At 45.4% G+C, this 24,363-nt stretch overlaps 1 protein-coding gene across 5 annotated transcripts in view; it reads right to left on the bottom strand.

Moving 5' to 3' along the window:
* Window positions 1-24,363, bottom strand: part of CEP170B (centrosomal protein 170B) — a 60,555-nt gene that overhangs the window by 16,386 nt on the left and 19,806 nt on the right. For 4 of the 5 annotated variants that reach the window (XM_075104076.1, XM_075104077.1, XM_075104079.1 and 1 more), the window contains exons 5-13: window positions 23,889-23,939; window positions 22,458-22,596; window positions 14,360-14,461; window positions 12,745-13,221; window positions 10,452-10,514; window positions 8,858-9,621; window positions 6,588-6,776; window positions 6,285-6,393; window positions 2,209-3,981 (exon numbers count right to left, since the gene is read on the bottom strand). In XM_075104076.1, the coding sequence (XP_074960177.1) occupies window positions 2,209-3,981; window positions 6,285-6,393; window positions 6,588-6,776; window positions 8,858-9,621; window positions 10,452-10,514; window positions 12,745-13,221; window positions 14,360-14,461; window positions 22,458-22,596; window positions 23,889-23,939 (3,667 nt within the window). The remainder of the gene's footprint in view (window positions 1-2,208; window positions 3,982-6,284; window positions 6,394-6,587; window positions 6,777-8,857; window positions 9,622-10,451; window positions 10,515-12,744; window positions 13,222-14,359; window positions 14,462-22,457; window positions 22,597-23,888; window positions 23,940-24,363) is intronic. The other variant, XM_075104078.1, reaches the window with a different exon arrangement.

Raw genomic sequence — 24,363 nt, 5'->3', positions numbered from 1 at the left:
CAGCATCATAGGTCGTACAAACAAAACCAATGCATTTGGCATATAAGATGCAGGTAGAAACTACAGATAGTTACTGTACAGTGAAAAAATCCTAGAACATCCCTGTATGCCAAGGGAAATCAGAATCAACTCCCTCAGTACCATTCAGATTACACTGAGCAAACAAATTGTGTACACAGAGGAGCAGGGGAGACAGGCCCTTAGCTTTCAGAATCAGTAGCTTGGATTATTCTGATGTTATCTGTTCCACATAAAGTTACTTCAGATGGCCTGACAATCTCCTGGAATTTCTTGTCTTGTGGCCAGATAGTTCATTCTGTTCCTCTGTTAGCGAGATTAACTTTTTCCCACTGCAAGTGCTGGAAACTGTTGTGGTTAGCTAAACGCTTTAAGAAGTCCTTGAATAAATCAGCCACATCTGCCTCCTCACTCCCAAGGCTTGACACTCAATGCTTTCACGGGTTATCATATCATGCTAAAAAATGTCTTGATTCAGTTTATCAACATTCCACTTTTGTTCTAGGAACAGGGTGTGCTAGGTATTGATTCACTATATCTATAATAGCATTAGTACAGGAACAGGCATCACACACTTGGTACAGCACAATGAAGCACAAAGTACACTAGTACACTTAAGAGTTTGTGCAAGGGCCACAATCCTATCAAGGAATTAGTTGGTTAGTATTTTAAGAGCAACTAATTCAGAGAAAGGATTAGCATTATCTGCTGTAACTACTGCACAAGGAAAGGTGTTAGCATGCTGCTACAGAGAGCTGGAAATCAAAAACCAATTCATTTAAACCAAGAACTGGCCAACACTTATCATTTTTCTCCAAATGATTTGAAGTCCAAAAGCAGAGGGAATGCAAAGAGTGCTTCCTGTTCGGAAAACTCTGACCACATTATTTTGCTTTAGATTTGTTATTGTTTAACAAGAAGGCAATAATAGCATCATCTCAAAAAAAGGCAAGAGAAGAGACTTTACATACTCTTTTAGCTTATTCACATTCTGACTTACATGCATATACAAATGTGTAAGAAGAAAACCATTAACATAAAAGGGAAGCTGGATGCACTAAATCCAAATCAAAACAAGCAGCAAATAACATTTTTAGCATGCAATAAAAATGAATACTGCAAGAAGGGTAATTATTTCAACTATATGAAAATACAGGAAAAGGACATATCCAGAACTCTAAGATCCCTTACAAAAAAACCACAGATCTGTTGAAAATAGCATCCCTCTCAGCAGGCCTGAGAAGCCCACCAAAGGGGTTCTTCCTGTCCCTCTGGCCCCGCAGCGTTCCTAAAAACCTAAGCAAACAGATCTGCTTTGCCACATCCATGGAAGGTCAAGGACTACAGGCATAAACCAGGACTTAGACCAAAGGCGTTGGGGACAATCTCTGAGTACCAATTACCATCTTAGAGCTGTAATCTGCATTGTCCCCATCTCTTAATTAAAAGCTGATTTCCATATGACAAATGCTGATATTGCAAGGGTCTGTTGCCTCCACAGCTACAGGGCAAGACAGCCCCCAGACCTCCACCTTGTGGGAAACACGACTGTGCACCTGCCTTACCTATGGCAAAAGTGAGTGAAAATACACAGCAGCAGGAATCTCTTGGGGCAATCAACGTGCAGTGTCCAGCTCCGCATTTGCATTTTCACAGGAAGAACAAGGGAACAGCCTTTACAGCACAGGGACATTTATTGCTTGTTCTCCTGTTTCAGATGCCTTAAAACCTGTCACCTTGGACATAAGCTGTCATCAACACCATTATAAGCTCTCTGGGAGCAAACTTTGAATCTTAGAAGTCAAAGAAAAACAGAACAGAATTCCTTGTAGCACTTGAAAGGCATTAAATTCTACCTTCTTAACAGAAAAATGGCTAACATGCTCCTGTCAAATGGCAACTGGTTGTTCAAAAGACAAAGTCACTGAGACAAAACCAACAACAACAAAAATAGCTTTTTGCAATATCCTCAGAGACAACACCACAGTAATATGTCACTGGGTACGAGAGATGCTCTGCTGTCGCCAAACCCACAGGAAATCTCAACGTCCATTCCGCTTGGTAATGCAGACTTTTTGTACTCACCAATGTAGCACTCGTGTTACTGAGATACCAATCCTTGGCAACCATGTGCAGCCTATAAATCAGAAAGAGGGTAATAGAGGAGTAACATAAAGCACGAGCACTTACTGGACGAGGAGGAATACTTGACACTGCTTGAACGGGTCCTGCTGAAAGGCTGCTTCATGGAGGCAGCAGCTGCCGTTTTTCTCGCTGCAGCTCGAACATCCAAAACACCCGTCTTCCGACAGGACTCCACACTCCGGCCCGAAAACCCTGACCTCGACTGTGCAGTCTCGGAGTCACTGGGCACTGTAAACGAACCAGCCCGCTTCCTCGGCATGGCAAGGATGTCCAGCCGGGAGAGCTTCTTTGTCTCCGTGGACTGCTTGGGGCCTGGAGCAGTGGCTTCAGGGTTGGAGACTGTTTTCTCAGTATCAACACATTCATTGTCCGAAGCATCTCCCAGCCGAGCGCGACGTAGCTTCGAGGCCCTCGTGGGCCTCGGGGTAGATAAACTGTTGGAGCGGGTGAGAACTTGCTGGATTTTCTGCACATTCGAGGTCGTTTTGCTGTGATCCTCCTTGGTGGACTGAGTAAAAGGTTTCCTTCTGGGAACCGGCCGGGTTACCGAGTGCTCGTGGTCAGACACGACCGCGTCAGGGACTGGCAAGTAGGGCAGGCTCGAGCTTCTCTCGTCATCCGTGAAGTCAAGCGACCCTCGAGCCCCAGCACTCCGCTTCATCTGGAAGCGTTTGGTGGTCTCCACGCGGTTTGATGTCTCTGGCGCTTGAGTCTTCCGCTTCTCCGTCAGCCTGTCCCGAGCACTGGGCTGCCCACACTGGTCCTGGATGGACGGCGTAGAGGAGGATTTCTCCTTCTGCAAGCTTGCGACAGCTTTGCGTTTCGGGGCACTCACTGGGACATTTTTGCCGCTCACTAAGCTGACCGTGCTGGCAGTGTCCACATCAGAGTCCCCAGACAAGGAGTCCTCCAGCTGACCAGCAGTTTCTGATGGCTCCAGCTGTTGGCTTTGCCCAAGTAATTTGGCTTCCAGTGCTGCCAAGGCAGTTTCAGTGTCCTTAAGGAGAAGATGAGTCTCCTGACCAAAGTCCATACGGGTTGATCGAACAGCCTCTAAATCTTTAAGCAGAGGGTGACTTGAAATATGCGGGAGTTTATTTTGAGGAACACCACTGCTTGACTTATCTTTGGTAAAACTTTCCTGTCTAACAAAAGATGATGTTTCCTTTCCTGCCACGTTTTCCTGATCTTGAGGAAGACTTTGGTGAAGGGAAATAACCACTTTTCCTGCTGCATTAATGTAAGCGCTAACATCTTTGACCGGTGGCTTTCCAGGAACCAGTGTGCCAGCAGACTTGAAGGAAAACTCCTGATCCTTGCCATCTTTGTCTGCTCGAGGGTGGGACATGCTCAGACAGAGCTTCGAGGGAATCCCCATGTTGTTGCTGTCATCACCAATGTAGAACGAAGTAGAAACTGGCTCACTCACAGCTCTCACATTTGAGACCCGGGAGGCTCCTGGCTGCCGACTCTCTGATTTTGTTTCTTCCCCCATCTGCTCTAGCATTTTATTGTTCTCTTTATACTTCTTGCCTTTTTCCGCGCTGAAGCCATCGTCAGATCTGCTGGCATCACTGAGGCTATCTGGATCCAAGTCTTCTTGGATGAAGAGGCGGCTGCTAGGATCACCGTAGGTTTCCACACAGTGGTCCTTCACGATGGTTCTCTTGGTAACTTCAGAATAGGACTCCTGGCAGACCAGGACCGTGGGCGTGGGGCTGTCTGATTTATCGCTTGGTGGGAGTTGGGGAAGAAGGCGCCTTGTTCTCAAGGGCACAGCGTTTTCTGGTTCACTGGATTTTGGGGCTACACTGCTTTCTGAAGAGAGTTAAGTGGACAAAAATCAAGTGTTGTACAACTATACCACTTATTATTCATTGAGGAAGAGCCTGATCCTGCAAAGTGCAAGTCCACAAAAGCACCCACAAGAGACCTGCTTAGAACTAAGTTTTTACGCAATATGAACACCAGTAGGGCCTGGCTGGTGGTTGGTCCCTCAGGTTTAGCAATATAGACACTTAAGGCAAAATTTACTTAATTCCTTTGCTGGATCAGAGTGCTCAACACCTTCCCTCTCTCAAGGCAGGATTTCATATTCATCCTCCCATAATATAACTCTCAGTACAAGCACATACTTTAGAGGGTAACGGCATTGCTCACATCAATCTACCTTAAATCAGGCCACGGGAAGGAGATGAAAAGCAATCAGACAAATGACTGCAGTCACACAACATAGCTCATTTGACTAAACAGGTGGTGTTTTTCACAGTACAAGTTGTCATATGCTGGGAGGAGTGACTGATACGCTGGAAGGCCGTGCTGCCATCCAACGAGACCTGGACAGGTAGGAGAGCTGGGCCCAGGGGAACCTCATGAAATTCAACAAGAGCAAGTGCAAGGTCCTGCCCCTGGGGAGGAACAACCCCACACACCAGTACAGGCTGGGGGGTGAACTACTGGAAAGCAGCTCTGTTGAGAAGGACTTGGGAGTGCTGGTGGACAGGAAGGTGACCATGAGCCGGCAATGTACCCTTGTGGCCAAGGCCAACAGTATATCCTGGGGTGCATTAAAAAGAGTGTGGCCAGCAGGTTGAGAGAGGTTATCCTTCCCCTCTACTCTGCCCTAGCGAGACCACATCTGGAGTACTGTGCCCAGTTCTGGGCTCCCCAGTTCAAGAAGGACAGGGAACTGCTTGAGCAAGTCTAGTGGGGAGCTACCAAGATGACCAGGGGACCGGATCATCTCCCTTATGAGGAAAGGCTGAGACACTTGGGTTTGTTCAGCCCGGAGAAGGGAAGACTGAGGGGGGATTTCATAAATACCTATAAATATCTAAAGAGTGGTGTCAAGAGGATGGGGCCAGACTCTTTTCAGTGGTGCCCAATGACAGGAAAAGGGGCAATGGGCACAAGCTGGAACACAGGAATTTCTACCTGAATATGAGGAAGAACTCCTTTCCTGTGAGGGTGCCAGAGCAGCGGCACAGGCTACCCAGGGAGGCTGTGGGGTCTCCTTCCCTGAAGACATTCAAACCCCGCCTGGACGCGTTCCTGTGCCCCTGCTCTGGGGGTGCCTGCTCAAGCAGGGGGGTTGGACAGGATGATCTGTAGAGTTCCCTTCCAAACCCCTACCGTTCCCTGATTCTGTGATATCCCACAGCAATGTCTCAGGAAAAAGACCCTAATGACAATGAAGAGGCTCTGAATTAGGGCACACCACCCCAGCACAGGTGGGCTCATCAATATGGACATATTTCATAGCAAGGACACTTTTGTTTCTCCCATGCTGCTGGCCAGGACTTCATACCTGATACCACCTTTAAATACCTGGATAACTGGTTATTTGACTATGGTAATATTTCAAACACTCTGGGAGTCAGGTCCTCACACAGTGTGAAAACAGTGGCAATGACCTCTGAAAAAAAAGGTTTCTTCTAATCTTTACTGAATCTACCTATAGCTGTTGATGGCATGAAGATAACAACAAATATTTCCATCAAAAAAAGTTGAAAATGTTTACAAAAGCCAAAAGGTTCTCCCTTTCTCACATACCAACAGGACCATGGGTCTGTAAGCTCTCTTCCCAGTTACAATGGGAGCCTTATCTCCTCCCGCTCCCCTTCTCCCCTCCATAACCAGTTCCGTACACTGATCTCCATGCTTCAAACCTGCCACCTGACAGCAAACCCCAGAGCAGCCTAAAATTCTCAGCACAGCCAGACACAGGAGAAGCACACAAAAAAATGCACAAGTCAGCAATTAAGTCCAAGGCAACTTGCAAAGGGCTTTCATCTGGCATCATAAGGGAGTCTAAAGAATCACTACTTGGGGCTAGTTAACACCCAAGGTCTTTACAGTCTTTCTCCTTCTCAGGTGCCCTTTAGCCATGTCAAACGTAACATTTAACAACTTCTTGGATGACTCTGAAATGCAAACCAGAGGATCTCTCCATCTTTACTCCACTGGGAACGATTCACTCTGTCCTTCCCATCCCCAAATACATTAGCTAAACCAGAAAATAAGCCACACCCAGATGCACAGAAGCCCTTAATCCCTGCTTTTCACATCATCCTGGCTTAGATTCAGCCACTTTCAAAAAGTAATGTCAGGATGAGACTTACCTGCACCTCCATCACCCTGCCCAGAGGCAGATCCAGAGTCAGAGTAACTGTCCGCAAGGCTCGCCCACCTAGACACCCACTTCTGACTCCCTTGAGATGCTGCAGACATCTACAAAAACATGGGGAAGGCAGTGTTAGAATGAGGGTTTGTAAACCAAATCCTAGCCACAAAATCTCTCCTCTCATATACACATTACTCAGTCTCCTCAAAATGGAAATCAATCTACACATCATATTTCCATCCAGACAGAAAACCCATCTACACCTCCACCATCCCAGCAAATCCACCTGGACTGCCCGTACCTGTGCATCAGCCTGAGACCCACTCACAGCTTTTGAGGCAAATGCCTGGAGCAAGGGTGACTTCTGACTAGTGCCATTTTCACTGATTAGATGCTGATGAGAACCGGAGTCGTCTTTTTCACCTTTAATTATTGGTCTAAAGGCTGAAGAGATTCTTGAAAATTCAGGCGACTCAAGAACACCAAAAACCTGAAAAGGTGTTTGCACAGGAAAGATTAAAAATCAAGGAAACAGGAAAATATTTGCCCAAAATCTAAATCCACAAAGCATTAGTCACACACAAACTATGATCCCAAAGGGCCATAAACACTTGCCAACACTTCCATACAGACTAAATAAATAATTTTCTTCTCTACACCACAGAAGCAGCTTTAAATACACTTATTCACAGAATCCCACTCACACCCACCTTTTCTCTCACACTCATTGTTTCGGTGTGTTGCCTTTAACAGTAGTAACTTTACCTGAAAAGGAGTCCCTTTTCAGCCCTGAAAAATTCAGGATGAGTGTTAGGAACGCTATTTACCAGCTAATTCATAGAGAATCAGAAAAAGCTGGGAAAGCTCCATCTCCAGGGTCCTTCATAGACTGTGGCAGCGAGTGGGCTGAGCAAAGCAGCCTTGCACTGCCACGTGAGGACCTGGGAAAGGATGCACCTCAGAGATGGGTGAGTGTTTGAGTTAGCTGGCCAGATTCCTTCTGGAGATAAACAGGCTTTCCTAGAGGGGTGACCAAGATCCGTGCCTCCAAAGGGCTTGTTTCTCTTCCCTGACTAGAAGTTGTTCAGGAGAAGATGCCACCATGGATGGTACCTACACTGGGCAGAGAGAGATGTAAATTTCTCCACTCACGTTTATTAAAAAAGTGCACATGCGATGGTGGGGAAATAAAAAGCAGAGTCACTTCAAAACCTCAGCAAGTCCAGAATTCATATAATCTTTCTTCTTGGACAGAAACACTGAAGTCCAATTATCAGTTGTTTCCCAAATGGCAGGTCTGCACTGCACCAAGTCTACAGCAGAGTGAGGAGCAGAACTTGGCCAGCTTGCCTGTCCCAGTCACACAGCTGCCAAGACTACTTCCCAGAAATAACTGTATTTTTGTGGCATTTTTCCCCATATTTCCCACCAGAACAATTAACCATGTAGTATCAGGACTAGGGCCTTGCTGTGGCTTAAACGTCCTGCCCTGAAAGCTTCTGATCACATTTCAAACAAGATGTAAGGAACAAGTACAATAAATAAACAAACAAGGGAAGCTAGATCCAGGCTCACAGAACACCATATACAGAGCTCTAAAGCCAGGTTCAATCAAGGCTTCCTTTAAAGCTCACCATCCTCCTGCCTACTTCATTTAATCTTCACAGCAACTTGCCAGTTTTGTTTTCATGAACAAAACTTTTCAAAAGGTTTCACACAGGTGAAAGTTAAACCTGAAGATCAGCCAAACTTTGGTTTGCCCTGCGGTTGCTTAGTTGGGTGGGTTTTCTTAAGCCTCTCCCCCATTGCTGGGGTTTTGTTTTTAGGCTATCACTCACTTTGCAAAATCCAAACAAGTATAGATCCATCTAGGATTGCCTCTGCCCTAGGCCACACCCTTCACTATTTCAACTAGCTACCACTTGCCCTACTAGCAAGCACTCCCCTTCTAACTAGGCACAGCCAAATACAGAACCACCTACCACTAAGGCTTGCAAAGGATCAAGAGCACCAGCCCTTGGCCTGCATTTTGTTTGGCCTACTACAGGATGCGGCATCAGGTATGGGCTGTAGCTCCTGTCTTCGTAACAGTGGGCAGGAGGTGATGCAACGCCAAGGCAGAGGCTTGGGAGCAGTCCTAGAGAGCAGAGCTGCTCCCAGCCACGTCTCTCGGCAGCCTGATCTTTGTTCTGTTATTGCCTTTCCTCTAAACAGATGGCAAGTCCACTCTTGCACTTTTGTATCCAAATCCCATTTTGGAAACAAGGCAGCTCTTTGCTGTGGGTTTACCTTGCCTTCTTGCACTCCATGGGGTTCTTTTTTTGTTTGCAATTGTGTTGTTTTATTGGGGTTCTTTAAAGACCAACCTCACAGTTTGCTGGCGCTTATCCTTAACACAGGTCAGCCAGGACGATTTTTCACCCCTAACCATAAACCTCTGCAGCACCCAGTTCAAAAGGGAACAATCCTTCATGGCAACAGCTAGCAAAGTTAGGCCCTCCAGCACAAGGTGCAGAAGCCCTAACCTTCAGCCCTCAGCTCACGGGCCAAGCATGGAAAAGCAGCATTTACCTGATCTATCATTTTTCGCGCTTCCTCCACTTCTTTATCCTGTGACTCTGTCTCAATGGTGTAGGTGCCTGTCTCGCTTACACTGTCTTCCTCATCATTCCTCCTGCTCTGGGCAGACTTTACCTCCGGAGGTGGAGCAGAGGCAGACTCTGGTTCTGACGATATAACCACGTGTGGAGCTACCGGCGTGGGCAGAGGTGCTGGTTTCTCAGCGCTCGGCTTCCCAGACTGAGCAGTCTCCCGCAAGTACTCAGCCATAAAATCCTGAGCCATTTTAGACTTCCTCCCAATGCTCCCATAAGTTTTAGCTGATGCTCTGGAAGCAGAGGAGGACGAGGAGTTGATCCGGTCCTCCGTTTTCTCCCTCTTGAAGGAGCTAGTTCTTTGGGTCCCAGAGGAGCTGTTACTGGGTTTGCCCGCCTGGGCCCCAAGGTGGGCCGGCGGCACCACATTTCCCAGCTTCTCTGCTGGCAACACATTCTTGCGCTTTTCGACCTTGGTCTTCAGCCCCGGATCGGTGTCGCTCTGGGAGGAGTGAGCGCTGTGCGTGAAGGACTGTGAACGCTTCTTCCGTGGCGTGTCCTCGAAGAACTCGATGACAAAGGCCTGCTTGTTGTGCAGCATTTCGTGGGGATCACGCCTCATCTGGCGCTGCAGCCTGGTTTGCTCCATCGCACGTTCACTGCCCGTCGTTGTCTCCTTCTCTGCCTTGGGTGCCACGGGGTCTTCAGAGTCGCTCTGTGTCCCGTCCTCGTGCCTATTGCCTGGAAACAAGGTATGTAGATTTGACTTTCATATTCTCAGTTGCTGTGGCCCTGTCATTACCTCCCAGCTGAAATTTACCATTTCAGTTAAAGGAAAAAAGTCCCCATAGGATTAAACAGCTCCAAAAACATCTGCTGTGGTACAGGGATCGTACCCCATCAGAGGAAATAAAAGAGAAAGCAGCTGTCTCCTGACCCCACTTTTCACAACTGGCAGGCTATGAGGTTATTAAAAAAGATTCAAGAAATCATTTCAACCCCAAACGTTTCTGATTTCGTAATGCTGATTATTTTAGATACTTAATGTTCTTTCTTTTTTTCCATTTAAATATAAATGATGACATGATTTTGCCATTCTACTCAATTACTGTAGTCCAAGATCACCTCATTAGGTTCTCTCTGTTACAGAGCAGAAATATCTCTGCAGGATCAGTAAATAAACCTCGCACACTGCATCCCACCAGATCAATTCATTACGAGTGCAGGCACCTCTGAGCACCCACGTTACCCACCTCTGCAAGGGGGAAATAAACCAGAGGCTAACAGAAAAGTGAATTTGCAGGATTCTTACTTTTCCTGAAGGTTTAAGAATCACACCTTGACACCCCCATGAGTTACACCATCCTATCACCAGCCAAGCAATGGTTAAATCATTATGAGTTCACTAAGCTTAAAGTTAGTTAATAATTATTTTCATTTACGTTAGCAAGAGCCATCTTTACAACCTTCTCTATGTATCAGTGATGCCTGCCCCTCAGCACCTTAGTTCAGGACTCTCAGAAAATAAGTTAAAGTAAAACAAAAAGTTAAAAGTAAACCAAAAAACAAACCTTTTTTTGGAGAAGGAAACGGGTGTGAAGGCACACAACACGATTCAGTCAACGACCAGGAACCTGTCATCGGGAGAACGGGGAAAGAGGTCTCTGCGCTCTAGACTGTAATATGCAGCAAGATATACTGGCTAAAATACCACGTGTTTGAAAGGAAAACTGCTCAAACCTACTTTGCAAGTTCTCCAGACACATGGGTGAAGACCGTTTATTATCTCGAGTTAGCTGTGAAAGATTAGAGTTTAATATAAGATCCATTCAACCCAGGAGTCAGTCCTCTGAAGAGTTTCCTAACACCCTCATGAAGGAAGCCAGTAAACTTTGCATTGTGCCCTGAGGGCTGATAAGCTTCGTCCTTGGAAGGGAAAGTTCTTAAATTAAAGGGTCTTGGCTAAGAACTCTGCTGAACGCAAAATGTCAAGGACACAAGAAAAAACACCCACCATGCCCATGGATGCCCCACCAGAACACCATGCATGTGCCCTCAAGCCGCTAACCGAAGTCTCTAGTCTTGATACTAGACTTGACATTCACCACATTGTTCCTGAAAGTGAACAGATATTACTACTGTACCCTGACGGTGGGTGTCTCTTATCCTGAAGACCCAAACCTGGCAGGCAGCCAGCAGTAGCCTCCAAGACATATTCAAAATTAGCCCTGCCAGAAGAACACGTTACACAGCTATCGCAGATAAATGACACCCTGTCGTCTGCCAAAGCAGAGGTGGATAAACTCCTCAGGCCACCAGCACTGTGTTTTAATCAAATGTCCAAAGAGTTGATTTCTTGATATGCAAATTATGCATTAAATTACCTCAGCTTTTTTCCATGCCTTATGGACTGTAAAGAGGCAAATGCAGTCAGTCTAGTATTCCTCTGCATCACTCAGGAAAATCCTAGGATGAGCAGCAGCTGCCTAACTCCAAGAGGAAAGAGCAAACTACTGAAGCGTAGTTCTATCCCTGACAATGTTCTCCAGCAAGCCAACAAAATCCAATATCACAATAGCAACAAAAAAAAAAGCAACCCAACCCAAACCCCAAAACCCTCTATCACACAGTCACAGTACACTGAAAATAAGACCCCAAATAATCAGGCAGGGCACCTCAACACTGTACCTATTGGCGAGAACTAGAAACAAGCAATGACAACAAAACAATTCCATTTCCATGTAACGCCAAACCCCAGGGCTGGATACGTGAGACCTTTTTGACCACAAGGGCTTCTCAAAAAACTGTACACAAAACAGCAAGTTAGAGGTGTAACAGGTAAAACTCCTCATATTACAAAGAGGTTTTTTCCATCAAAGGCCAAGCAAATACTCCTTTAAGGGCAACCAAGGTATTGCTCTTATTTAAGAAAGACCTCACATACAAGTAGGTCTGGTAACCTTCAATATTACTTCACCAGTTAAAGCTGCAGTTCAAAACAACAGCTCTTCCAAAGGCCTGCGAGGCAGTGAGAATGCAGGATTCAGCAGTCTCCTCCTAGCTGTTCAGAGCATGGCCCAAGAGAGACATCCAAGCAAGCCCAAATCTTCCAAAATATATTCAAAGTAGCAGAAGAATCATGCAAGTCCCACCAGCTGTGCTAAGAACTGGGCTCCAAACTACATTTCAGACCTTTGAAAATCCCCAAAGAATTCCTCACAGTGACACACTTAACAGGACACAGGTCCACAAAACCTGAAGTTTTTGAGCAGAGCAGGCTTTCAGATAAGCTTTAAGAGAAGAAACCTTCTTCTACAAGCATAATTTCCTCCATGTGTGATCATGCATATCTCAACTCTATCACCAGTCTCCAGGTTGGGACCTTTGGTCATCTGACCAAGCAGCTCTGGTCATTACAGCCATCAGGATGGTCACACATAGCCTCTTCTGGACTACAGCTAAAAAGAAAAGCCATTCCTTCAGCTAGAAGCCAAGAGAAGAAAAACCACTGAAATGCCTGTGTTTACCAGCCTGCCTGACCACATGGAAATTGTCTGAGTGATTTAAAAATCAAACCCCTTTTTTCAATCATTGTTACTGCTGAGTGTGAACTATAGATATAGAGGAACCAGATTAGAGTGTCCCCAGGCCAGCACCACACATGACTTCAGGACCAGGTGAAGAGCCTGCTAGCTGGATTCAAAACTATTAACAGTCATTAAAGAAATATTCTTCATCTTGCAAATTTGGAGCAGAGATAATTAAGTCCAGTTCTCCTTGACAGGAGAAGGGGTTTCCCCTTTAGTATAGTGCACTTGCATTGTCAACAGAGAACTAAGTCCATGTGATAAGACATTCACTAACCTTTAAGCGTCCTCACATGAACTGGCAGGTCACTCTTTGTGCTGTACACATCATCTCCTGGAGACTGACGTCTCATCAAGCTTGGGTCATTCTGGACCAGCCAGTCAGCCACTTTGCTCTCCGCAGACATAACTTCTGTATGAGCTGGTTCCTTACTATATGGTCGTCTTTGTCTGAGTGAAAATTTAGTTACATGATCCTTTATCTTTATTTTACCGGGGGTACCATCATCAAATTCAATGGTGAAAGAGGCATGACTCTGTACAACAGGGGCTACTATAGCATCAACATCCTTTGTTGGGATCTCATGGACCTGTGTTTCTGGAGATTTTGATGGCTGCTGAAATTCTTTAGTTGGAATCTCAAAGTAACTTGGCTCTCTCCTGAAGGCAAACACAGATTGTTCTTGGGAATCTCTATAAGCAGAAATATTACCATTCAGTTCCTCTTCATGTTGGGTTATCTCTTTTGATCTTTCTATAAAAGCGGGGGGGAAAAAAAAGGCAAGAAAACCTTAAATTCACAAACATTAGCTGAAATGGATTAAAGAAAAAATACGAGTTCTGTTTTAAATAGCTTTGTACTCTGGCCTCATCACTGAAATTGGTGCTTACTGCACCGCTGCGATCTGACCAACATTTGTTATATTCACTTTGTCCTTCCTTCCACTGCTCCCCAAAGAGAGAGCTGCGCACACAACATGCGCCATTGTACATTTTGCCAGAACCTATGTGGTTGGTGGCATTTTAAGGTTTCTGTATGCCTGGGCTGATGTGGAAGGAAGATATCCTGCTCACTTTGCTGAATTCACTTACATGCGCCCTTACTCAACTTTCTACAGTTCAAAGGAAAAGCTTGAGCGTGCAAAGCTAATCACAGGTATCTTTTTGCTAGATCAACACCTAATTCTGTAACATCACCAGGGATAAAACCACATCTTTTCAGTAGTGCCAAAACTTCTTCGCTAGAGGCTCACTTACTTTATTTCAACTTCTTAAGAGGGCTGCTAATCACAACCCCTCTCTGCTAGGTAAGAGATATACTGCATGTGCATCAAAATAAAAAACTTCTTCATGCAGTACAGCATATACTTGATAGAAACACAAGGTTTACTGCACAACAGAAAAAAAGATGCATCTTCCATGCATACAGATTCACAACAACAGGAGCAGTAAGACTAAATGTCTTTCAACGAAGATGAGGTGAGAAACAGATTACTTCCACATCAACCAAATCCAGTCAATGCATCAGCCCTTGAAGTGCCTCTTAGATAGGAAACTCCTGGGAGACAGTGGACCGTTTAGGCTGGTGGGCTGCATAGGATCACAGATACAGCACTGCTGTTTAACTATGTCTCAAACAAGCTTAGAAAAGCCTTTCTCATATATACAGAATTATTCCAAACTGCCATTTCTAACGTTCAAATATTTTAGGGGAAACATTTTAGTTTTCCCTTATTCTGGTTTCGCTGGCAGCAGCCTACACATAGGAAAGTGCAAATACAAGTACAAAAAAAACCCCAAAAGTGGTAATTAAAGGCTTCACACAGTAAAGATCAAAAAGGTGCAGAAATTTTGTCCCCCCATCATCTCCCACCCCAAATCACCTCCATTACCTGAGTAATGTTCCTCTTGTCTTCTGTCCTCCTTGTTATTTGCATCATCTTCCCCCCACCAGGAGGGCTGCCCATAGAGAGGGGTGCGGTAAGTATTGGTCTCTAGGAAGAAGATAAGCAAATACTTTTACACAGAAAATATCAATTTACCAGCTTGACAGAAGTCAACCCCATGACAAAAATGGAAAAACAGCAGGGTCAGATGAGATCATATACTTCTTACATTGCAGTTTAACAGCAGAAAATTGTACATAATAATTAATATGTTCAGGCTTCCCTCGCCCCTTTTTTTTTTTCTTTTTTTATTTTGTGCTGCAAGATGCTGACTCTACCTCCCTTCGCTGTCTTTCATAGCTGTGTTTCCCAAATACTGACTTTTCTCCCTCCCTAGCCTCATTATTCACAGGAATTAGTAGAAGATTCTTGACAGGACAGACTGCAATTCAGGTGAAAATCAGACTTTTGTCCTGATCCTAACTAGGAAGACTTTAGCTCTGCCCTTTCTTGCCCCAGCAGGTACTCGGATGTTGTGAGGTCAGCCTTTTTTTCCAACTCTTCACCACTCCGACTTTAAGTGACACATATCCCACATGAGGAAATTTTTGAAGCATTACAAATTTAGGGAAAATGGTAAAAACATCTCCTCACACATACATGAACTCTTGCTCTCAAAAGCTTGAATTAAACCAACTGGATTCCAGACTCACTGCAGGACAGAGGTTTTTCTCACAGAGAAAATTCCTCTAGAAGAGGCAGACTTATATCATTTTCTCTGCTGAAAGAGCACTCACTGAAAGACCAGGGCTTTATTGCAACAACTGGTACCCAAAGGAGCTGATCCACCGCTTCTCATTTTGTCTCCCACAAAACAAGACTGTGTTTTGGCACTGCCTTGGGCCGCTGCTGTTTATGCAACAAGTAAAAAGAATACACCTCAATTTACCTGTGGTATAGCTATTATTATTATGTTTTTATAATAGTTTAAGAGAAGCAAATAAAGTAGCTTTTGTTCTTTCATCTAGAGGTGATAGAGACCCAAGGATAGGTCATCAGGGGATGAGGTTAAGCTCCAGCTTTGTTAGCTGCTTCTGCCTCTACCCATAACAGCCACCAGCGCACACTTTACTGGCCATGTCTTAAACCCTGGCTCCAGCTACAGAGCCATAGCCTGGCTTCTACCGCCAGCTGCCGCTCACTCGGCTTGTGGTTTTAAAACCACATGCTGCTCTGTGTAAAGCAGCCCTCAAACAGCCCTGCAATTGTGCATTCCCTATTTTAATAGAGACATGACAGAAAGTCGTCGTTACCATAAGGGAAGCCAGGAGAGGAAGGAGAATTAAATAATTCAAAGAAAAAAAGGCGGCTGATTTTATGCTGCTGTTTCTAAAGCTACAGACCCAGTGGCCACTACTTCAGATGTTTTTTTTTTCTAGAATAGTTCCAAAGATATATAAGCTTATACTCTGACAGTCCACAGGCAAAAATTTTGCTTTACAGATGCAGCCCACAGGCCCTTTTCAAGAGATCTTCTTAATGTTTCAAACCATGCTGCCTCCCTTCACACTGAGGATCAAAAGAGGCTGAAAGTATTGCTCTCCCTTCTGCCTAGAGTGCGTGGAAGACAAACTGTATTCCCATTATGTAGGCAGCCTTTGAAAGTTCAAAGAAGGAAGCATTTCTCACCACGAATAAATTGGAATTGCCAAGCAATACATTTCATAACTGAGGATGGGTAAAGCACTCAGGGGAAAGAGAAGGGGGGGGGAAGAAAAAACTATTCACAAGCTTGTCAATGAACAGAAGCACCGAAATGTAGGGTTTGGCCTCTGCTAGGCTGATACCTTCTGTCACCACAGCCTAGCAGAAACCCACCACCCTCTCTTCATGCCATGACTTGCCCACTAGACCCCCACACCAACTACAAAGGATCTTCTCCACCAATGTCAGGCACTTCTTTTGGTCATACACTCTCTGAAATGCAGTACTGATCTTAGGGTTGATGGCCACAAGGCAGTCAGGGCCAGGAGGAGGAGAACACCGCTTTGGGTGATAGGCAAATCCACTCATTGATAACAGCCAGCTGTGTCTGGGGTAACTCATGCCTAAAATTCAACAAGGCACAGTGAAGGGCTCAGCCCTGAACATGTGAGATTTTGGATACTCATCTCAGATTAATAAAATAAATTCTGAAAGCTCATTAGTGGTTTAATTTAAGTTGATGGTGGAACAAATCCTGAGCATACTACCCTACAGATGAAATGCAAAGACCATCTTGCCCTCGACTCTTACACGAGCAGCATCATTCCCAAGCATCGGTGCTGTTATTGCTCACACCTTGCAAGGAGTTGCCTCATTACAGCTCATCTCTCCAGCACATCCAAGCCCCTCAGAGGATCCCAAAGGCCCCCTTATCTAGTAGATTCTAGTTATCTGTTCCACGAAAATTTTGTTTCCAAAGGGGCAGAAGTGAGCTAAGAGACCTCACATCCATCCTGCAGGACAGACTTCTTCGCAGAAGCTGCTCCAGACCCAAGATCTGTGTCCCACTTCTGTAATGGACACAGTAGCTACTGCCTTCATCCCCCAGGAGCTTTTCTGCTACAGAGAAAAGGCAGCTAGGAGAGCAAGTCAACATCAGTCAGACTTTTCTGTTGATGGGGAACTTTGGGTTTAGAAGAAAGCTGAAGGGAAAAAAAAAAAAAAAAAAGGAATTATAAAGAATAATGAGCCAGCTCCTCTGCCCTCTCAAATTTCCCCCTCTACCCTAAAGATCCCTAAGAGATGCTTGGAAATTCCCCAAATTCCCACTCTGACAAAAGCTAGCACAAAGCCAAAACCCCAGGGCACATCAAGAAGCACCTACAGAGAGCGCATCAGGTTGGGCAGAGTGCCCCAACCAGGGGCTGCCAGGCTGGGAGCCACTCTGCCGTCGCGCTCACTGCATGGCAGCAGCAGGTCTCTCCTGCCCCGCTGGGGCACGACGCAGAGCTCATGGCCCCCCCCGCAACACCCTGTCACAGCGTGGGTAAGACATCTGCTCGTATCTGTGGGGTTTTTTTCATTCCTTCCCTCTCCCAGCCTCCACAATAAACTGGAACCTCATTCTAAAGACTGCAAAAAGCACAAATGGGAAGCTGAGGAGTCAGTATCTTGCTATCTGGGGACAGTTTCAATATTTTAAGAGCAATTAATGTTTCCACTGAGCCTTCATATTAATTTGCATTCTGAATAACATTATCAAGTGGCACAGACACACTCATTCTTGGCTACTGCTGAAAGTGGCCAGATCCTGAACCAGAGTAAAGTTTCCATGCCTTCAGAAGAACGACATGAATTTGCTGCCTTGCTCATGTCAGAAGCTTCTGTCCCTTCTAATTTGCCAGTATAACCAACCTGACACCTCTCCCTGCTCCAGCTCTAACACAATACTGGGGGGGGGGCGGCACAGGAAGCATGATCAGGAGGCAGCTAAACCAGATGGCTGTGACAGAAACAGGCCAGGGAGCAGCTACACATACAGTTGTGCCAAGGTGCTTTGCTCTTCACCAGCTGGGATGCATTTTGGGTAGCAACCTCAACCTGGATGTGCAGCATCCAGAGCAGCATATCTGCCTGTGTCCCACGACAGCCATACCAACTACCCTGAAGCCACCACCTGTCTGTTCTATTTTAGTGTAAGATGGGAACTCTTGCAAGAGGAGACTCAGGGCCTGCCCAAGTCAGTGGTGAAGTGAGAAACACCACTGAAAAGTAACTGTTCAGTCATTTTAATGACATGAGGCTTCCTCCAATTGATGGCAGCTCGTTACCACCTCTCTCCACTCCGTGCCAGGCTGCCCAGATGGTGCCAATTCATTTAGACATATTTCTTGGCTCATCAATTCAGGCAGACAGCCCGAAAACCATCCTTTTAGATAACTGAATTGAGGTCAGCACAGCTATTCAGCCAGGCAAATACTGAGCTACCGGTGACAGTGTAATACAGAGAAGACCACTGATATACACATGTTCTGCTGCCAGGTTTCACTCTTTGGGGCAGTCACTCAAAAGAAAAAATGAAGGCTGTTTTAGCACAGAACAAGAGGTGTCCATTTGTTTAACAAGTCTGACAAGAACATGGCCTGTTAAATTAATACAGAACTATTGATCACCTGAAGGACAGGCACCACAACTTCAGAAAATGAGACATGTCAATACAAAGGATGTATTTATGGAGAAATGAATCACATAGAACAAAAAAAGGGCAGGACCAAAAATACAGTCCAGCTGATAAAAGGGAAAGTAGAAAGCCTGCATTAGTGCTGCTTTCTATCAGTGTGTGGGCAGAAGAGCTTTCAGCACGAGCACGCAGCTCCCACCGCAGAGGGGTCTGATTTCCCTTGAAGGGGTCCTGTGGTCAGGACAGAACTGAGGGCTGCGCTTTGCCCAGGTCCTCACAAAGCTTCAAACCGTCACGAGAAACAGCAACAGCAGATTTCTTTGCTGACAGAAGCACATGCAGCTTTGAAGCTGTCTACAGTAAGTCATAACAAAAGCATGAGAAATCCAGTTTGCTTTAAGTCAAACTGTTTTTGATTCATTATTAATAACAATAATGTCCATCTTCAGAAGATGCAGAGTAGGCTTCTTATGGCAGAGGCCTGGGGGGGGGGGGGAGATGATCTAGCTATAACATTTTAAAATTAATTCTTTACATCTCTGCTTTTTAACTCCTCTGCAAAATAGAAAATTCAGACCTAGTAGGAATAACCATAAAGCAATTCTCTGACTCTTTGCTGCAGTATTTATTTCACGTGTGTGTGGCAAACCTAAGCCCTGGTCTTCTGTACCTGCTGTGATCTTACACAGATCCCAGAGGCTTTCAAATCAGGCTGATAATCACAAATTTATTTGTATCAATTACATGGCCAAACCTTCAACGTGCTGCAGGTACCACCACCCTAGCTCAGACTAAAAGCAGATACACCACCACCACTCCCCTAAATTAAAGGCTAGGGTAGAGCTGCGCGTCTAAATAATTATTACCATGATCTCATGGGGAAAGCAGCCGAAGACCATGGAAACCACTTCACAACTGGGCACAACTCCCATTGCCTCTGTCCACACTGCCTGCTGACCTCAGCCCCGGACACCAACAAGACTTTCAAGTCAGCCACTCTGTTGAGAGGACTCCCTAATGACACTGACGCTAACCCAGCCAGCAAGCCTATTTCACAGATCCTGGGAGAAGCTCAAGTCCTGCTCCTGCAGTCGGTAATTCCCATTTCAGATGGACACTGCAGGCAGCCTCCACCCCTGGAAACTCACACCTGCAGCAGTTTCTCAGAGGTCAGTCATCAGACTCGGCATTATCTGGTGCCATCAGCCTGTGAGGGCTTTAAAAAAAAAAAAAAAAAGAAAAAATTAAGATCAGCCTGAGGATTAACTATGTGTTGAGAACAGAAGACCACAAAGTAGCTTATCTTATCCAGTACCTCAGCTCAGGTAGCAACAGATGGGGATTGTGACAGTCTTAAAATCTGCTCAGTTCAAGGCTGTACCTGGCCTCCTGATCACTTAAGGCTTTAAACACAGGAGCTGATAGCTATTTTTAGCATTAACTAAGCTGAACTGTGGGCACTCTTCTTATTCATATCCATATCCAACCCACAGAGCTTGCCAAGCTCCTTGCCTCAAACATTTCAAAGAGACTGATGATTTTCTGATTACAGGCAACATACACCCAAAAGCTGCAAGTTCAACAGCATACAGACTAAATGGCTGAGCTGTTCCCCATTCACTCCCCCAGATCTCTTTATCCTCAGCCCCTCGCCTCCTCCCATTTCTAAGCAGCTCTAATTGTTCACATTGTTTTGTTAAACATTTTCCCTGAAAGCTTGCATTCCCTCTGCCTCCTTTCCACCCAGGCCCTGGGAAGCGATCCTTCTAAAGGCTTTTGTCACCCCAGACCTTGCTTTAATTAGTCAATGCAAATTTCTAAATACCTACAGGCTTAGCAAAACAGCTCTTTCCCAAAGTCTCTTTCTGCTGCCACTAAGCAAGCCCGCTCCCCCTAAGAGTACTACATTCTTCTTTCCACTAATCATTTTAAATTGCTGCCACTACTCCAAGCAACCAAGGAGAAACTGTGCATGTGTGCAGCTGAAGACAAGGTGAATTAGTCACATCGCAGATGAAACAGGGACCAACTGATCATTCTGCTCATGTGACAGAGATGCTTTTTGGAGAGTAAGGCACCGATTTAATGCTCAGGCTCCCTCTCTTGCTTCCACAGGCTTCAGTCCAATTCAGCAAAATACTTCCAACAAAAAGCCCTGAATTCCTCCACTTCACAGATTTTTTTGGTTTTATATCTGTCCATCAGTCCCACTGCACATGACATACTTCAGCACTGGCCCCCTAATAAATTCTCACAGCCCTTTTTGCCTTAGACCTATGGTCTGTGCCCACTAACAATGACAGAAACGTAATGCAGGTCTGCAAACCACACACTGAAGAAATGGGTCACCTTGCTGAAGAGTCACTCAGCGTCCTGACTTTGAAGATGTTCCAAATATCAACCCCTTACACTATGTAGGTTAAAACCAACCTGTGTGTATTTTGGAAGGCGGCAAGAATAAAAATGAGAATGCTCATGCAACCAGGCAGCAGCAAACTCAAACTGGTTCCAGTGACTGGCAATGCTTTTCAAGAACCTGATGCACCTTGAAAGGCAGCCGGGGAGCTCTCCCCGCAGTGAGGTTCACCTCCTCTCACCCTCTGCAGTGTCATGGTTAATCATCACCAACTTCATCCCTTTGCGAGGCAAAGTCACAAACGCCACATCCATGGTGAAGGGCAACACACAGACACAGCTAAAGGAACACAGAGAAAGCTTTGCAGTGCAGAAAATAGGAGTCACGCACACGGGTGTGTGTGCATGTGCTTCCATACACAGCAGGAGGTAACAACAAGACCAGGCAAAAAGGCGACGCTGGTTTAGTGCATTCTGTCAGCTTAGAGGGATTTTCATAAAGACAACACATAGGAGATTAAGGTCAGCCAACCCACTCCAGTTAGTTATCAGGAAACCTTAATGGATTTACCCAAAGTTGTACGCATTTCTAGAAAGGTGCTGTATCTATCTCTAGGTCACCTCGCCCAAGGTGCTGTCTCACTCTTTCACTTGCCCATCCTGTTCCCTCCAAACACCTCTCTGGTCTGTCCTCCAACAGACCCAGTGGACAGCCTCTCTGCTAACCCTAAAGCTTTCCAATTGCTCTGCCATCCTGGTGCCACAAGACCACCGCTGGCAGTCATGCGTCACTGGGATACTTTAAAACCATATTTGTTCCTCCCATGCATCATCAAGCTTTAGAAGGCCACCGACTGACAGCTGAGCTGAACTGGGGAGAGACCTGCCAGGGTAGTACATACAGGAGGTAGGAAGTGGGGTGAGACAAGATTGCTGGGGAGGTCTTGGCCCACCATGACAGGGAAGAGGGAGGAAGCCAGTCTGACAAAGGGTCTTTAAAGGAAGGCAACAGTGAGTAAAGAAATGGCAAACAGAAGGAATTTTTCAAATGGAAAAGGTTTGCAGCTGAGGAACAGTGAACCTGAAGAAAACGCCTCCCAGTTTGGCAGTCAGTTTCAATCCCACATACTGGCACATCAGGAAATACAACCATTTAAGACCATACAGGGCTTTTAAAAAGAAATGGCTTATTGCTTCTTTGCCTGCCTGCCAGCACCACGCCACAGCAGCCATACATTTTCTACTCTGAGTCACCGCCTCTGTTCAAATACCAGCTCACGATTAGAAAATTAAAAATAGACCAGACAGGTGCCAAAGAACTTACCAAACCTGCTCGGCCCACAGGTTCTCCAGCACACACGCAGCAACAAGGCATGCGTGAACCATCATGCCAGCTGACTTTTTTTTGGAGGCTGCATCTCCAAAAATGGAGAGTCTGAAATACTCAGAGGTTTAGAAAGATGACCCTTCTGGAACTGTTCCTAGGCTCAACCCACAACACTGTACTGTCAGAATCATGACCCAGTGCAGGGCTCAAGCTGAGCTTTCTTCCGAATCTTGATTAACTGGTTCCCGAGCAAGTACCTGTAATTGCTTTCTTCTCTCCTTTCTCCAGCTTTGCTTGCGGAGACTCAGGGTAGACACCGTGCTCCATGGGCTGCTCCGCCCTCTTCATTGCCGTGCCTTTGTAATTCATCTGAAGTTGGCTGGTGTACTTCTCATGCTGCAGAGACACAAGCAACAGTTTCAGGGTGCCCGTGCAATCTGTGTGCTAGCCCATGGACGAGATAAACCACCCTCCCCACAGACCGCAGCTATGTTCTGCAACAGAAAGAAAGCACTCCTGAGTAGAGACTACAGAACAGCAGAAATGCCAGCTGAGACGCTTTCCAATACCCCATTTGGAAGACATTAAGTGACAATTCTAGTCCATGAGAAGGTCACTGTGACTTAGCTCTGCAAAACAGATAATTAGGAAACCCTTTAAAGAACAAACTGAGAAGAATGAGAACTTAGGCCATTTTCCATTCAGGATTCAAATCCTGAAATCCCCCTTGTTCTTAAAGCAACATTATAAATTCTTTCAGGGCACTCATCTACATTATCTCAGTTTTTCAGCAAAGGCAATTAAAATATTTTAATTATTTCTCTCCAAACCCTCTCTCCAGCTAGGAAAGTGATTCTGCCTTAAAACAGGCTCCACATTAACATAGTAAATGAGCTATTTAAAAGTGGGTTTATTACAAGTAAATTAATAAAAGGGTGCACCCATCCAGATTACCCCTGAGTAAACTGAATAAATCATTTGCCCAATTCTAGCTGTTACATTTCTGACCCTCTCCAAGTCCCAAACATGGAACCAGGGCTAAGAAGACAGTATCTGCTGGCCAAGAGGTGACGCTTGGCACTGATAGACCAGTCCCTCAGCTGAACATGACACCTTTCTTGCCTAGAGGGGGTTGCTTTTCTGCCTTATATAAGAGGATACTTGAACATTTCATACTTATTACCAAAGTCTTTGTTTTCAAAACACCTCACTGGTAAGCGTACTGCTCAGTAAGTAAAAATTGGGAGCTTGAAGGCAAAAATAAGATGATACACAGGAATAAATTAAGCAAACTTCAGCCTGCTGTAGGAAGTGTGATGGAGCTGGCCTAAGTCACCATGCTCAGAAAAGGCATCTGCACTCCACTTCTGGGAGGGAACAAGCTTCATCCACAAACTAATGTGCTGACTGTTCTTTAATACATTACTGATTTAGTAGCCTTTTTTTGTTGGCAGTCATGAAATCATAAATAACTTCATGTTAGCATAGGGATAAGAGAGATCAGAGCTGAGATAACTGGGAAATGGATCTCTCCTCAAAGGAAGGTTTTATTAAGTCCCAATCCAAGGAGAGCCTCACATTGTGGAACATTTCACTGCCATCAGGAGCATTTTAATATTTCAGTCTGCTTGACCATTACTAAAACACTTAAAAGTTTTAAAAATGCACCTACACCCAGACACACTTACCTTTAATGCTTCTTCTGGGACTTTGTGTTGAATCTGCTCCAGGACATACATGTTCGAATGTGCAGAATTTGTTAAGGAAATGGCAAAGGAATTGGATGGACAGAGAAATTTAGCATTTAGTCACAGAAAGAAAAGAAGATCATAAAACCAGAGAAACTTAAAATATGCAGGGAACTAAATGTTGCCTGTGCTGCATCCCACCACAGTCTTTGTTGTGTATGCTTTGTAAGAGAGCACACAATCACGTCCACTTGCCAGACCCATGCCAGACAAGGCAGAGACAAGGGGAGCATGGCAGGAGAAGCTTGGGGGAGCACTAGCAGCTCTGTGCAGGACCCAGGGGAACAAACCAAGCCCTGACTCAACTCATACCCTGCTCCCCTCCACCCTGCTGGCAGCTCCAGGCAGACCACTCTCTCCCCATGGTATGCTGGCCAAAATGGGGCAATCTTGCCTGCTCTGGACAAGGGAACAG

The sequence above is a fragment of the Phalacrocorax aristotelis genome, chromosome 9 (genome assembly GCF_949628215.1).
Source record: "Phalacrocorax aristotelis chromosome 9, bGulAri2.1, whole genome shotgun sequence".
Taxonomy (NCBI): Eukaryota; Metazoa; Chordata; class Aves; order Suliformes; family Phalacrocoracidae; genus Phalacrocorax; species Phalacrocorax aristotelis.
This window is presented reverse-complemented; position numbering and strand designations above follow the sequence as displayed.